The 14,895-nt window shown below is 36.9% G+C and overlaps 1 protein-coding gene and 1 pseudogene across 1 annotated transcript in view; one reads left to right on the top strand and one right to left on the bottom strand.

Moving 5' to 3' along the window:
• SEC22A (SEC22 homolog A, vesicle trafficking protein) overlaps positions 1-14,895 on the bottom strand; it is a 61,868-nt gene that overhangs the window by 8,646 nt on the left and 38,327 nt on the right. Inside the window, exon 6 of the mRNA XM_012780469.3 lies at positions 1,080-1,145. Coding sequence (XP_012635923.1) covers positions 1,080-1,145 — 66 coding nt within the window. The remainder of the gene's footprint in view (positions 1-1,079; positions 1,146-14,895) is intronic.
• Positions 6,478-7,110, top strand: LOC142874335 (large ribosomal subunit protein eL6 pseudogene; annotated as a pseudogene).

The following is a 14,895-nucleotide window of genomic DNA, read 5'->3' as shown; positions in this document are numbered from 1 at the left end:
TGAGGTCAGAAGTACAAGAGTAGCCAGAGCAAGAGTGAGACCCCATCTCTACTAAAAAGAGAAAAAATTAGTTGGGCATGGTGGCATGCACCTGTAGTCCCAGCTACTAAGGAAGCTGAGGCAGAAGGATCACTGGAGCCCAGGATTTTGAAGTTGCTGTGAGCTAGGCTGACACTTGGCATCCTAGCCCAGGTGACAGAGTGAGACTCTGTCTCAAAAAACAAACAAACAAAAAACACTAAAATAACTTCTTCTGAATTTTAGGAAGCCTTTTATTTGCAGATTTGAATCTTTCTAATGTTTTCTCTATATGAGCCAGAGAAATGTGTCACTTATAAAATTAGGTCAAAAGGTCTTGTTTGCAGTACCATGTAACAAAGATATTCTTGAGTTTGGGTAACTGGCATGGTTACCCCAGCTTTCCCTACAAGTCTGTGCCTCCTCTGGCCTTGGAAATGAGTACCAGTCTCCATATCACCCAGGTGCAAAATCTCTTAAGTCTCATATCTATTGTCTTCAAGTCCCTATGAGTCTTACTTCTCAATGTCCATTTTTTTCCTACCCCTACTGCCATTACCATAGTTAAGACTTTTATTACTTTCTGCCTATAGTAATGGAATCACCTTCCCACTAACGTCCTTGCTTCCAGTCTGTCCACTCTTATAATCCATCCTATTCATTACTGCTAAATTAAATACCCTAACATCTTGCTTTTGTTGTGCCATTCCCTATTCAAAGACTTTCCCAAAAGTACAAAATCCTCAGCCTAGAGTATAAGCAGAATCTGGAGGCTGAATAATCAGTCACCAGAAAATCTAGAATTAGCCTTTACTGCCATAGGCAGATGATATACCACTACTGAAGCCCCGGCACAGAAAGGTTAACCCTGGGTTAACTGGGATCTATGTCCTCTCAAGACAGAGACACGGGTCACAAAGTTAACAGAGATTCAAATTAAAAGAGAGGCAAAGAACTCACACTCTCTAAAAATTTATTTTAAAAGCACAAGCAATTATTAGAATTGATACCTAAAACAAATAATAGAAAAAAGCATTTCTTAAAACTGGGAGAAAATTTACCTGGTAAAGGCAGGCTGCTGTTCCGAGGAAAAATGCAATGATGTAATTAAAATCTTCACCATCACTCTGTAAAAACAAGATAAAAGATTATTTTTTGTCTTGTGGAAGTTCATTTCCAAAAACAATCCATCAGGATAGGATACAACAACGTCTATGCATAAACTGCAAAAATTGTCACCAAGTGTTATATAAAAATTCTTAAGAGTCCTAAAACAGACCCAAGGAGCATGAGGTAGAAGTACGAATGTTCCTCTATGTCATGGCCTCCCCCATCAATTTCAGTACACCCAAGAGAAAATGAAAATCACTGGAGAAAAGTTCCCACATAAGGAGAAAAGCCTCTCTTCCTCCCACTAAAGAAACCATATAAAAGTGCATAACACCCCAGAGGCTGACAAATTTACTCCTGCTTACTCGGGTCACTACTTGACTCAAATGAATATTGACAAACTTTACTATCTAGTAAGCACATCATTGAAACATCCAATAAAGTAATTTGACATGATTTAAAAAAAAAAAAAAATGTAAAAACCAAAAAGCTACTGTCCACTAGAGTGTGCTAAATCCCAGTAAGAAAAATCAAGACTAATCAGTCATGCATGCTATGGTAGAAAAGCAGCCACCCAGAGGGAAAACAGAGATAGATCATTCTTTTCTTTGAAAAGAAAACTAAAGGATACATGTGACAAGCCATGTTTTCCTGTTCCTTTTTGGTTCCTTTTAAATATTCACATTTATCAACTTCTTTGAATATTTTTACAAAGCAGAACATAAAGTCCAGGCAGGAACATTACATTTTTTTCTCCTAGGCAGGAATATTAAATTTGGTCCTTTCCTTATTTTAGAAAAAAAAGATTTTTATACAACAAAAATTTCCACAAGACACAGGAGTAGCTCTCATGACTGTGTCTTCATAAAATAGTATAAAGAGACAATGCTTTTTGCACTGATTATTGGGTAACAGAAATGACTGTAAGGCAGAAGGAGACTGGCTTATCCTAGTAAGACCTTAAAATAGGAACCATTAATCTGTCTGGGATGCTTATGTTAGTTGTACCCCAGAGGCAGGGAAGGTCAACATGAAACCTGCCCATTTTAATAATTGTAAGGCTTTAAATAAGTTCTGCTTGATTATTTTTTCTTTAGTCTATTATTTTTTAAATGACTTTTTTTTCCTAATTATAAAAATTCATGTTCATTGTTGAGGATCTAGAAAATACAGATTATACAAGGAAGAAATTCATAGAGTCCATAAATACCTGGGAGAATTACTGCTAACCCTTTCATGTATTTTCTTCATGTACATATGCACATTTTTAAAAAATGGAATGCTTTTATATACTGCTTTTTAGTATTAATAGTTCATAGTACATCATAAATACTTTTCCACGAGAGTAAATATTCCTCAACCACAGAATTTATAATGATTGTATAATCTTTGATTTTGGGAATATACAATAATTTTTGTCCTACAATAGGATACTATTTTATTTTCTTCTCTGAACTTATAGTATCACTTGATAATGCTCTTAATTGCCTTTGGAACTCTTAAAAGCATGATTCTGGAGTCAATCAGATCTGGGTTCAAATCTTTACTTATGATCTTTAATTTCATCTTTTGAAAAATAAAAGTTATAGAGACTAAATGAAATACGATTTGCAAATACAAACAAAAGTAACTATTACATAGTAAGTACTCAAAGACATTCACTAACTCCTCTTTCCCTGGGGATACTATCTGTATCAGTCTTCTGGTAATTAGATTACCTTTCAGTATTATTTAAACTTCTAGTATACTGGCCTTATCCTCTCAATTAGATTCTAATTGAGAGGCAGAAAATAGTCTTACTACTTGCATGAAATAGTGCACATAGTAGCAATTCAACAGATACATGCTGAATAGAGTTGAGCTTTGATAAAGTTAAGTTTCTACTTGATAAAGATTGTCTAAAACATATTCTTCCATTTCATAAATATTCATTAAGCATTTACAAACTAGGTACTATGTTACTAGACCAAAGACAGAAAACAATTAATTCCATATCAACTTAAGGAGCTCACTCTCTAAGAAGGCAGGTACATAAATCATAATTCCCACCCCAAGTAATAACTGACGGGATAGGTGTGTGTATAGGGTACGAAGGGAGCCTACTGGAGACACATCTAATTCTGCCTGGAGAAAAAAAGGGTCAGGGAAGGTTTCCCAAAGGAAGTAAAGTTTAACTTGGGTCTTGAAGACTGAACAGGCAGACAAAGTAGACAAGGTAGGAAGAGGACCATGAGCAAATGGAGTAGTACCGCAGTCTCAAAGAGGGAGTTGCCTAAATGTTTAGGCAACATTTGAACGACACCATGCACTAAGTTGAGAATACAGGAGGAAAAGTAATTTGAGAGTAGAAAGTATTGAGTTCATCGTAGACATATTATTTTAGAATTGCCAGTGGGACACTGAAATAATTATACTTAGTAGTTATTTACATCTGCTACAGGAAAGAGTTTGACCTAGAGATCTAGTTTGGTGGTAATCTAACCATAGGTAAATGAAAGGCCTATGGCAACCAAGTGCAAGTCTTTTTTTTTTTTTTTGAGACAGTATCACTGTGTTGCCCAGGCTAGAGTGCCGTGGCGTCAGCCTAGCTCAAAGAAACCTCAGACTCCTGGGCTCAAGCAATCCTCCTGATTCAGCCTCCCAAGTAGCTGGGACTACAGGTATGTGCCACCATGCCCGGCTAATTTTTTTCTATATATTTTTAGTTAGCCAATTAATTTCTTTCTATTTTTAGTAGAGACGAGGTCTCACTCTTGCTCAGGCTGGTTTCAAACTCCTGACCTTGAACAATCCACCCGCCACGGCCTCCCAGAGTACTAGGATTATAAGCATGTGCCACCACACCTGGCCAAAATGCAAGTCTTAATTCTTGATTGGCTCCCAGAATGCAGAGAGAAACAAAACAATTATAAAAGACATCTGGGGAACAACTGTAGAAATATGAATACCGGTTTGTATTAGCTAATACTGTATGAAATTTAAATTTCTTTGGTGTGATAAAGTTGTGATTATGTAAGAGAAATGTCTTAGTCCTGAAGACATACATATTGAATAATTTTGGAATATGCTGTTAATGATACCTACAATTTTACTTTCTAATGATTCAAGAAAAAAAAGGCAGAAAGGAAAGAAGAAAGGTAGTCATACAAGTGGATGTTAATTGTACTTTCTTTAAACTTTTCTGTAAGTTTGAATTCTTTCAAAATAAGATGTTATAGGGGGGGGAGGAAATACAAACCAAAAAAATGCCATGCAGCCACTAAAAAGAATGGAATACATCTCTACGTACTGATGTGAACTGTTCTCCTACACATTACTAGTTTTAAAAGATGCAAATCAGTATTGAATATACTATTTATATACAAATAACTTTAAAAGAATAAAAAGTAAATATATAAATACATATATACTAGCATATGCACATAATCTCTCTAGAAGGATACACCAGTGATTGACACTTGGTAAAAGAATTATTTTTTTGTGAAAATTAATGTCAGTTTTTGTAGGCTTTGAAATTTACTATGTGCATATTTTACTGTGTGTATATATCTACATATAAACTTTTTTAAAAAGGCCACTTTGAAACGATCCAAGAAATTGTATAATTAGAATATAAAACCAAGGACAGAATACTAGAGAATGCCACTATACAAAGGATAGGGGGAAGAAGAAAGTTTATTGAATTAACTGAGGAATAGGAAGAAAGAGAGGAAAAAAACCTTTTTAAAAACCATAAAGAATGGTTTCATTTTTTATGAATGGATGAGAGATTGTCATGAAGAATGTAAATATATTTAATTATTAATAGCAATTTATTTGATTTTCATCTAAGTTTCCTAAACTAAAAATTTTTTGAAGTAAATAAGGCATTATTTTTAAAAGGAAGAACTGAATGGTACAAGATGAGGTAGAGAGGGCACATAAAATAAGGGCACTAGAGTGGTTGCACTACTTTGTAATCAGAATGATACTGGTGAGCTTAATGGCAGGTGTCTGAAAGAATCATGGGGACAAAAAGAGATCACAGGAGACTAAGGAAATAGAAGGTAAAGGAGCAAGGACAACAAATGTAGTCTACTCTTTCAAATATTAGAAGAAAATACATGTCAAGAGGATTTTTGGAGTTTTTTGGTTGTTGTTTGTTTTTTAAAGAACAGCAGGGCTGAGGAAAAAGAGCCAGTAGACAGGAAGCAGATGAAATCTAGGTGAAGGAACAGCTAGAGTTGGAGGAAAGTAGGTAGAGGTTAGGAGCAGGGGACAGAAGTGGGAATGGACAGGGGCCAGGGGACAGAGGCAGGGAGGAAGGCAGGTTGGGGTGAGGGGCAGTAGCAAAGGAGGGGAAGGAGAGGGCAGAAGTAAGGAGTTCAAATAAAAACATTTTAAAACGTCACTATTTGGGGGATGCTGAAGTACCAATGTATTGCTTTGAAAACTAACAAATAAAGGGAAAGAAATTTTTTTAAAGGTGAGGGTAAAGGTAAACAAAAGCCTCATGCAGTAGCCATACAATGTATTAGGAGGATACTATTAAAATGTTTATAATAATTAGAAAATATTCACTTTTTAATATTAAGTGAAAAAGGAACACAAATAATATATTAATAATAGAGATGGCATATGTACATGTATGTGTGTATATATAAATACATATATCAGAGAAAATTTGGGGATAATTTTTATTTTCTTCTTTATACATTTTCCCCAATTCGCTAATAATGAATTAGTATATAATCAGGAAAAATACTTTTGTTTCTTTCGAAAGAAAGCACCATATTGTTGATGGTGTGCCATTAAATAAATTATAAAATTTCTGTTTAGCTTTAACATGCATATAATTTCTTTAAAAGGTATTAACAATACAATAGGAAATAAAGAAGACAAGAAATAAAAGCAAGTTGATTACTTCTGCTTTGTATTAGCTATCACAAATAATTTCAGATTATAAAATATTAGGATGTTAGTGCTGAAGTAGTCCTTGGGCTTATGAAGTCTAAAACCTTCATCTTGCAGAATCAGAAGATGAGATCTAAAAAGGCAAAGAAACCCATCTAAGCTCACAAAATTTGTTGCTGGTAGATGGGACTCAGGTATCTTGACTTGCAGGCTGGCATTTCTACTGCTCGATTTTGCTCTTTCCCATCTTACAAGATGGCAGGTGAAAAAGTTGAAAAGCCAGATACAAAAGAGAAGAAACCTGAAGCCAGTAAGGCTGATGTCAGTGGCATGGTTAAAAAGGGTAACCACAAGGATAAAAAAAAAAAAGCCCAAGAAAAAATAAAAGCCCAAGAAAGAGAGGCCCACTGCAGCTGAAATCCTGTCCTCGTCAGACAAATTGGCAGATATCCCTGATCTGCTATATATTCCAGAAAAGCCACGTACAAGAGGAAGTACTCAGTGGCTAAATCCAAGATTGAAAAGAAAAAGGGGAAGGTTCTTTTCTTGCCACTGTTACAAAACCACCTGGTGGTGACAAGAATGGTGGTACTCGGGTGATTAAACTTTGTAAAATGCCTAGATATTATCCCACTGAAGATGTGCCTTGAAAGCTGCTGAGCCACAGCAAAAAGTCCTTCAGTCAGCATGTGAGAGAACTCCTTCCCGGACCCTCTGACCATTCTCACTGGGCGCCACAAAGGCAAGACGGTGGTTTTCCTGAAGCAGCTGGGCAGTGGCTTGTTACTTGTGACTGGACCTCTGGTCCTCATTAAGTTCCTTTGCGAAGAACACACCAGAAATTTGTCATCACAACCTCCCCAAAAAATTGATATCAGCAATGTAAAAATCCCAAAACATCTTACCGATGCTTACTTCAAGAAGAAACTGCAGAAGCCCAGACACCAGGAGGGTGAGCTCTTTGACACAGAAAAAGAGAAATATGAAAGCAGCGCATGGTTGATCAGAAAGCTGTGGACTTGCAAATTTTACCAAAAATCAAAGCTATTCCTCAGCACCAGGGCTACCTGTGGTCTGTGTTTGCCCTGACGAATGGAGTTGATCCTCACAAATTGATGTTCTACAGTTCTTAAAAAGAACCTAATTAAACAACTGATACATTTTTTAAAAAATAAAAAGACGACTTGATTTTTTTCTAATCCACCACATGCAAATTACTTCTAGGTTGGCATCAGCCTAATTCACATCCTTATTTCCAGAATGATCCTTGAAACATGCAATACAAGCCAATGTGATAAAGCTTATGCATTCATGAGGTATCAATTTACAATAAACTTAACATCTCTAAACTCAGAACAAAGTTAGAAAGTGAGTGAAAATAATCTAATTTACACATTATTGTGAACACCAAATCAAATTTACCAACTTAAATACTATACTCATCATAAACCTCACCAGTCTAAACTTAGACAGCAAAGAAAAATTCAGTGCTACTTATTTGAATAAATCCCTTGATATCACCCATAAGGGTGATTAATCTAGAAGAAACAAACTTGTACTGAATCTTCCAACAATATTAACAATATACAAGAATGTTGATTCATGTAGGGCCTCAAATTTAAATGTGCCTCAAGCACAAAGTTACACACTAAAGATAAATGTAGCAATCATTTTTAGCATTCAAAAAGAGTATTTGGAATTCATGGCCTTAAAAAGTAAACTTTAATGTCTATATGTTATTCACACTCAGGAAATATACTACATATTTTCAGCTAGATCTAAAATTATGATCCTCAAATAAATCCTTTGCTCTTAAATCCAGTATTAGAGAAATGGTGAAGCCACTTAATCTGGATATGCCTTTCCCCCTCCTCAATCACCACCATGATCTGAATAACTCCACTGCAGGTAACTTCAACACAAATAAAAGTTTCAGTCTTGTGTCCTGGGATTTACACTCAAGTCTACAGAGCAGACCACCTCAGAAAGATCTACTTTTACAGACCAAAAATTTATATCTAGAGCAATGTTAGAGATTATCCCTAACACAAAATACAATATTGATAAACTAGAAAGAAGGCTAAGAGTATATCTTAAGTGTAGTGGCTTTGCTGAAAATAAGAAGAATCTCTTATCCAATATTAAGTCATGAACAATGATAAACTCTAATAAAGGAACATTAAAAGTGAGAGACCTCAGGTCACCAATTTTGTATATATTTTCTTTCATGTTAAATCGGGTTAAGGATGTATTTGTTAATATTGTCTGATTTGTGCCCCTGAACCTACCTTGTTTAAAACTCTAAGTTTATTACTGTGCCCATTTGCACTCTGACATTTCATTTTTTATTAATACTTTTGTTTGCCATAATCTTTAGAAGACAGGTACTTCCAACACTACATAATACTCCCTCATTTATCCTCACAGGAGATCAAGGAAAAATATTTCTACAAACTGGTCACTCACCATATTTTTCTCTATGCAGATAAAAAAAAAATTCCCAATAATGCGAACAATGGGAGTCTCCACTTTTGATCCAGTGAATTTCCAAAGGCAGTGATTCTCATTTAGGTGAGAGGATCAGAATTTGCTAGAAAATCTTTTAAAACTACCTATGGTTGACAAACTACTTGTGGACTACGTTAATCCTCAACTTCCACTCTGTTGTTTCCTCACTCCTCTGAGAATCACTGTTTTAGAAACCTCAACTACTGATGAATGTCTATGGAGTACGTCAGGTGGGTTATGGCAGAACAAAGGCTTAAAAAGCTAAGGGAACACACAGGCAGATGCGTATGCCATTATTTTCCAGAGAGCTAAGAATCTCATATGAACCAATTTACAGTTCCCTGAATCAGGTAAGAAAGAAATAACAGAGTAAATTTAGTCTAGGACAACAGTGAAAAAGAAAGGATTCTGTATCAACCATCAGAAAGATAACATCTTCAAAGATAACAAGTATACATATAGAGTTCCCAGATTATAAATGACCTACTAATAAAAAAGACCATTCTAACCTTTTCCTTATTCAGAATTTACCCTATGCCTCTTTCGTACCTTGCCACCTTAGTTATAATGAACTATTTAAAAGAAACAAAAAAACGAACAAATCCCTTGAAGCTTCTAGAGAAACTGGAATCTAAGATGGGGGCAGGAAGAAGCTACCAAAATCCAGGACAAATGCTCAGGTACCCTTTAACCCTCACAAAAATATTTACTTTAGGGCGACTTCCGCGGCCCCCGCTCTTGGGGCCCCAGAACCTCGTCCACGAGTGTATAATAAAGCCACGTGGTTTGGCCCCCCCCAAAAAAAAAAAAAAAAAAAATATTTACTTTAACTTCATCTGAAATTCTTGTTATTTAAAATTCTACCAATTAAGTTGAGCTAATTAAAGTTGTCTTCTTTTTTCCTGCTTACAAAACAGGTCATAGTAAATATTCATTATTTAAAATTTAAATGTGGCTGGGCACAGTAGCTCACACCTGTAATCCTAGCACTCTGGGAGGCCGAGGCGGGAAGATCACTCAAGGTCAGGAGTTCGAGACTAGCCTGAGCAAGAGGGAGACCCGGTCTCTACTAAAAATAGAAAGAAATTGGCCAATTAAAAATATATAGAAAAAATTAGCTGGGCATAGTGGCACATGCCTGTAGTCCCAGGTACTCAGGAGGCTGAGGCAGAAGGATCACTTGAGCCCAGGAGTTTGAGGTTGCTGTGAGCTAGGCTGACGCCACGGCACTTTAGCCCAGGCAACACAGTGAGACTCTGTCTCAAATAAATAAATAAATAAAATTTAAATGTATTCATGATTCAAAAAGTAAAAAGACATATATAAGTATGTACCGTAAAGAGTCTCATTCCTACTCCATTTCCCATTTGTCTAGTTCCCACCATTTTGTTAGTTTCTTTGTGCAAACTAAAATATACTGTTATTTTGCCAGGCTATCCTAGGTGGGCTGAATTGGGGCTGAGCTGGCAGGGGCTAGTGTGTGTGCAAGAGCAGAGGACCTGGTCTGGCTGTCTCTCACTGGCTTTCTCAAAGAAGCCATTGTACTGAGAGGGCACAAAATTGTACATGGAACCTTGAAACATGAATCGGACTCCTTAACCTGGGGCTCCATTCTGTTGGGGCTCTAATGTCCTCAACTGGCCTGTGCAAAGGGGAAGGTTCAGCCCCTCTGTGGGAAGAGAAGGCCCAATCCACTGCTTCCTAAGAGTGGTTAGGCGCAATAGGTTGTACTTGACCTGCTGCTAAGGGAAACAACATCAATGCCCAGACTGAGCATTCCTCCCTTTCCTGTTTTCCTTCAACTTATTAAGAATAAAGTCTTTGTTTTGGTGCTGCTTTAAAATACTTTTGTTTTTTAGGACAGTTTTAGGTTTACAGGAAATTGAGCAGAGAGTTTCCATATATCCCCTCTCTCCACTCAGTTTCGCCTGCTATAAACATCCTGCATAAGTGTGGTACATTTGTTATAACTGAAAAGCCAATATATTGACACATTATTAACTAAAGTCTATAATTTACATTAGAAGTTTCACTCTTTGTGTTGCATATTCTATAGGTTTTGACAAAGGTATAATGACATGTATCCACTATTACAGTAACACATAGAAGTTTCACTGCCCTAAAAATCCCATGCTAGAGATATTCACTCCCTCTCCCACTCCCTCCAATACCCTGGCAACCACTGATTTTTTTTACTGTCTCTATAGTCTCCCCTTTTCCAGAATGCCACATTGTTGGAATCATATAGTACGTAGTCATTCATATTGGCTTCTTACATTAAGCAATATGCACTTAAGGTTTATCCATTTCTTTTTATGGTTTGATAGCTCATTTCTTTTTATTATTAAATAATTGTCCATTGTATGGAATACCAGAATTTATCCATTCACTTTTGAAGGACATTTTTCTTAATTGCTTCTAGTTTTTTGAAATTATGAATAAAAATTTGAAATTTTGAATTATAAAATTATGAAGTTATTAATATTTGCATGCAAGTTTTTATGTGGACAAAAGTTTTAGCACTATTGTTGGATCTATTGTAAGGTAAGTTTATGTTTAGCTTCGTGAGAAACAGCCTGTCTTCGAAAGTATGTGGACCATTTTGCATTCCTACCAGTAAAGAATGAGAATTCCTGTTGTTCCATATCCTTATCAGTATTTGATTTTATCAGTTTTTCAGATTTTGCCATTCTAATAGGTGTTTAGTGATATCTCATTGTTTTAATTTGCAATTCCCTAATAACATATGACATTGAGTATCTTTTCTTATGCTTTATTTGTCATTTGTGTATATTTGGTGATGTATCTGTTCAGATCTTTTACTCATGTTTTAACTGGACTGTTTGCTTTCTTATTTTTGAGTTTTTAAAGTGTTTTGATATTTTGGATATAAGCTCCTTTATCAGATGTGTTTTACAAATATTGTCTCCCAGTGTCTCCTAGTCTCTCTTTTCATGCTCCTAACGGTGTCTTTCACAGAGCAGAAATTTTTACATTTAATGAAGTCCAACTAATCAATTTTTTCTTTCGTAGATCATGCTTTTGGTGTTGTTATATAAAAATTCACTGTCAAACCCAAGGTCACCTAGGTTTTCTCCTAGCTATCTTTCAAAAGTTATATAGTTTTACACTTTACATTTTGGTCTGTGATCCATTTTGAGTTAACTTTGTGAAAGGAGGTATAAGGTGTGTGTCTAGATGCATTTTTTGCATGTGGATGTCCAGGTGTTCTAGTGTCATTTGTTGAAATGACTAACCTTTCTCCATGGAATTGCTTTTGCTCCTTTGTCAAAAATCAGTTGACTCTATGTATATTGGTATAATTCTGGGCTATTTTATTCCATTGATCTATTGGTCTAGTCTTTTAGCAGTATCATACTGTCTTTTTTTTTTCTTTTTTTTTTTTGAGACAGAGTCTCGCTTTGTTGCCCAGGCTAGAGTGAGTGCCGTGGCACCAGCCTAGCTCACAGCAACCTCAAACTCCTGGGCTCAAGCAATCCTACTGCCTCAGCCTCCCGAGTAGCTGGGACTACAGGCATGTGCCACCATGCCCAGCTAATTTTTTCTATATATATTAGTTGGCCAATTAATTTCTTTCTATTTATAGTAGAGACAGGGTCTTGCTCTTGCTCAGGCTGGTTTCGAACTCCTGACCTCAAGCGGTCTGCCCGCCTCAGCCTCCCGGAGTGCTAGGATTACAGGGGGAAGCCACAGTGCCCAGCCCATACTGTCTTAATTATTGTAGCCTTATAGTAAGTCTTGAAGTCAGATAATGTGAATCCTCTATTCTTCTTCTTTTTTTTCAGCATTGTGCTGGCTACTCTGGGTGTGAAATAGTAAGAAAGATATAGCTACACGCCACAAAATGATATTTCGGTCAACAAATATGGATTGCATAGACTACAGTGGTCCCATAAGATCATAATACCATATTTTTTTTTTTTTTGAGACAGAGTCTCGCTTTCTTGCCTAGGCTAGAGTGAGTGCCGTGGCGTCAGCCTAGCTCACAGCAACCTCAAACTCCTGGGCTTAAGCAATCCTACTGCCTCAGCCTCCCGAGTTGCTGGGACTACAGGCACGAGCCACCATGCCCGGCTAATTTTTATATATATATATATATATATATATATATATATATATATATATATATATATATATTAGATGGCCAATTAATTTCTTTCTATTTTTATAGTAGAGACGGGGTCTCGCTCAGGCTGGTTTTGAACTCCTGACCTTGAGCAATCCGCCCGCCTCGGCCTCCCAGAGTGCTAGGATTACAAGTGTGAGCCACCGCGCCCGGCCCCATAATACCATATTTTTATCATACTTTTTCTGTGCTTAGATATGTTGAGACACACAAACACTTACCATTGTGTAACAACTGCCCACACTATTCAGTACAGTAACATGCTGAACATGTTTGTAGCCTCTGAGCAATAGGCTATACCATATAACCTTTAGTCTGTAGTAGGCTACACCATCCAGGTTTAACACACTATGAAGTTCAAACAATAACAAAATTGCCTAATTAAGCGCTTCTCAGAATGTATCACCATCACTGTGTGACACATGACTGTATATAAATTCTACCCCTGGTTGCTGACACAGAGCCCCCAAAACTTTTATAAATAAAGTTGTCAGGAGACTCTTTTGTCCCAATATTTGGTCTCTGATATAGAGATCAGTCCTGTCCCGATATAGAGCTTTCTGAGACCTTTGTAATTTCCTGAGTGATAGGAGCATCTGACAAAGAACTCTTAAATCCCTCAGAATTGCCTGGGTGACAGAAGCAACTTTTCTTCTAATGAGGCAACTCTTGGTGCAATCTTGGATGGGGACTGGTTATCAGAAAGACTAAACCACTAAGGCTTGGAACTTTCAGCCCCACCTCCATCCTCTGGAAGGGGAGACGAGCTGGAGATTGAGTTAATAATTGATCATGCCTACATGTTGAAGCCTCCATAAAAAGCCTTAAAAGACAGGGCTCAGAGAGCTTCTGGGTTAGTGAACATATATGATGTGCCAGAAGAGTGTCAAAGTCCAACTGCATGAAAACAGAAGCTTCTGTGCTTGGGACCCTTCCAGACCTCCCTCTATGTATCTCTTCATGGCTATTCAGCTTTATGCTTTGTAATATATTAACACTTCATCATAAAGCAGTAAATGTGTTTCCCTGAGTTCTGGAAACCGTTCTAGCAAATGACTGAACCCAAGGAGGGAGTTGTGGGAACCTCCAAATTACAGCCAGTTGGTCAGAAGCACAGGTGACAAGCAGGATGCTCCTCAGTCTTGTGGGACTGAGCCCTTAACCTGTGAGGTCTGTGCTAACTCCAGGTAGGCAGTGTTAGAACTGACTTGTAGGACACTCAGCTGGTGTTGGGGAATTGGTTGGTGTGGGAAAACTCCTCACACATCTGGTGTCAGAAATGAAGTTCTGGAAGTATTGAGAGCTGTCAGTGAGAGTACAGAAGTTTGTTTTCCCCTATACATTGGGTGTTTTGCTTTTCCATATAAACTTGAGAATAATTTTGTATATTAATCTCATATATTCTGCAACTTTGCCATAATTACTTATTAATTCCAGGAGTTTTGTCAATTCTTGGGATATTCCACATAGACAATCATGTCATCTGTGAACGAAGACAGTTTTATCTTTTTCTTCTCAATCCATATACCTTTTATTTCCTTTTCTTGTCTTATTGCATTAACTAGAACTTTCAGTAAGATGTTGAATAGGAATAAGAGGGGACATCCTTACCTTGTTCCTGATCTTGGAGGAAAGCATCTAGTTTCTTGTTATTAAGGATGATGTTAGCTGTAGGGTTTTTTCCTCTTTATCAAATTGAGGAAGTTCCCCTCTATTCCTAGTTTATCACACCTTTTTTTTTTAAAATCATGAATGGGGGTTGAATTTTGTCAAATACTTTTTCTGCATCTACTGATATGAATATGTGATTTTTCTTCTTTAGTTGATGTGATTTTTTTTTTTTTTTTTTTTTTTTTTTTTTTTTTTTGAGACAGGGTTTTCCTCTGTTGCCTGGGACAGAGTCCAGTCATGTGATCATAGCTCACTGCAACCTCATACTCCTGGGCTCAAGTGATCTTCCTGTCTCATCCTCCCAAGTAGCTGGGACTATAGGCACATGCCACCATACCCGGCTAATTTTCGATTTTTTTGTAGAGATGGGGACTTGCTCTTGCTCAGGCTGGTCTTGAACTCCTGACTTCAAGTGATTCTCCTGCCTCAGCCTCCCAGAGTGCTAGGTTTATAGGCATGAGCCACCATGCCTGGCCCCATTAACTGATTTCTAATGTTGAATTGGCATTACATACCTGTGATAAATTCCACTTGGTTGTATTTAATTC

The sequence above is a fragment of the Microcebus murinus genome, chromosome 1 (genome assembly GCF_040939455.1).
Source record: "Microcebus murinus isolate Inina chromosome 1, M.murinus_Inina_mat1.0, whole genome shotgun sequence".
In the NCBI taxonomy this organism is placed as follows: Eukaryota; Metazoa; Chordata; class Mammalia; order Primates; family Cheirogaleidae; genus Microcebus; species Microcebus murinus.
Note: the sequence above shows the minus strand (reverse complement) of the source record. Positions and strands in the feature narration are given on the sequence as shown.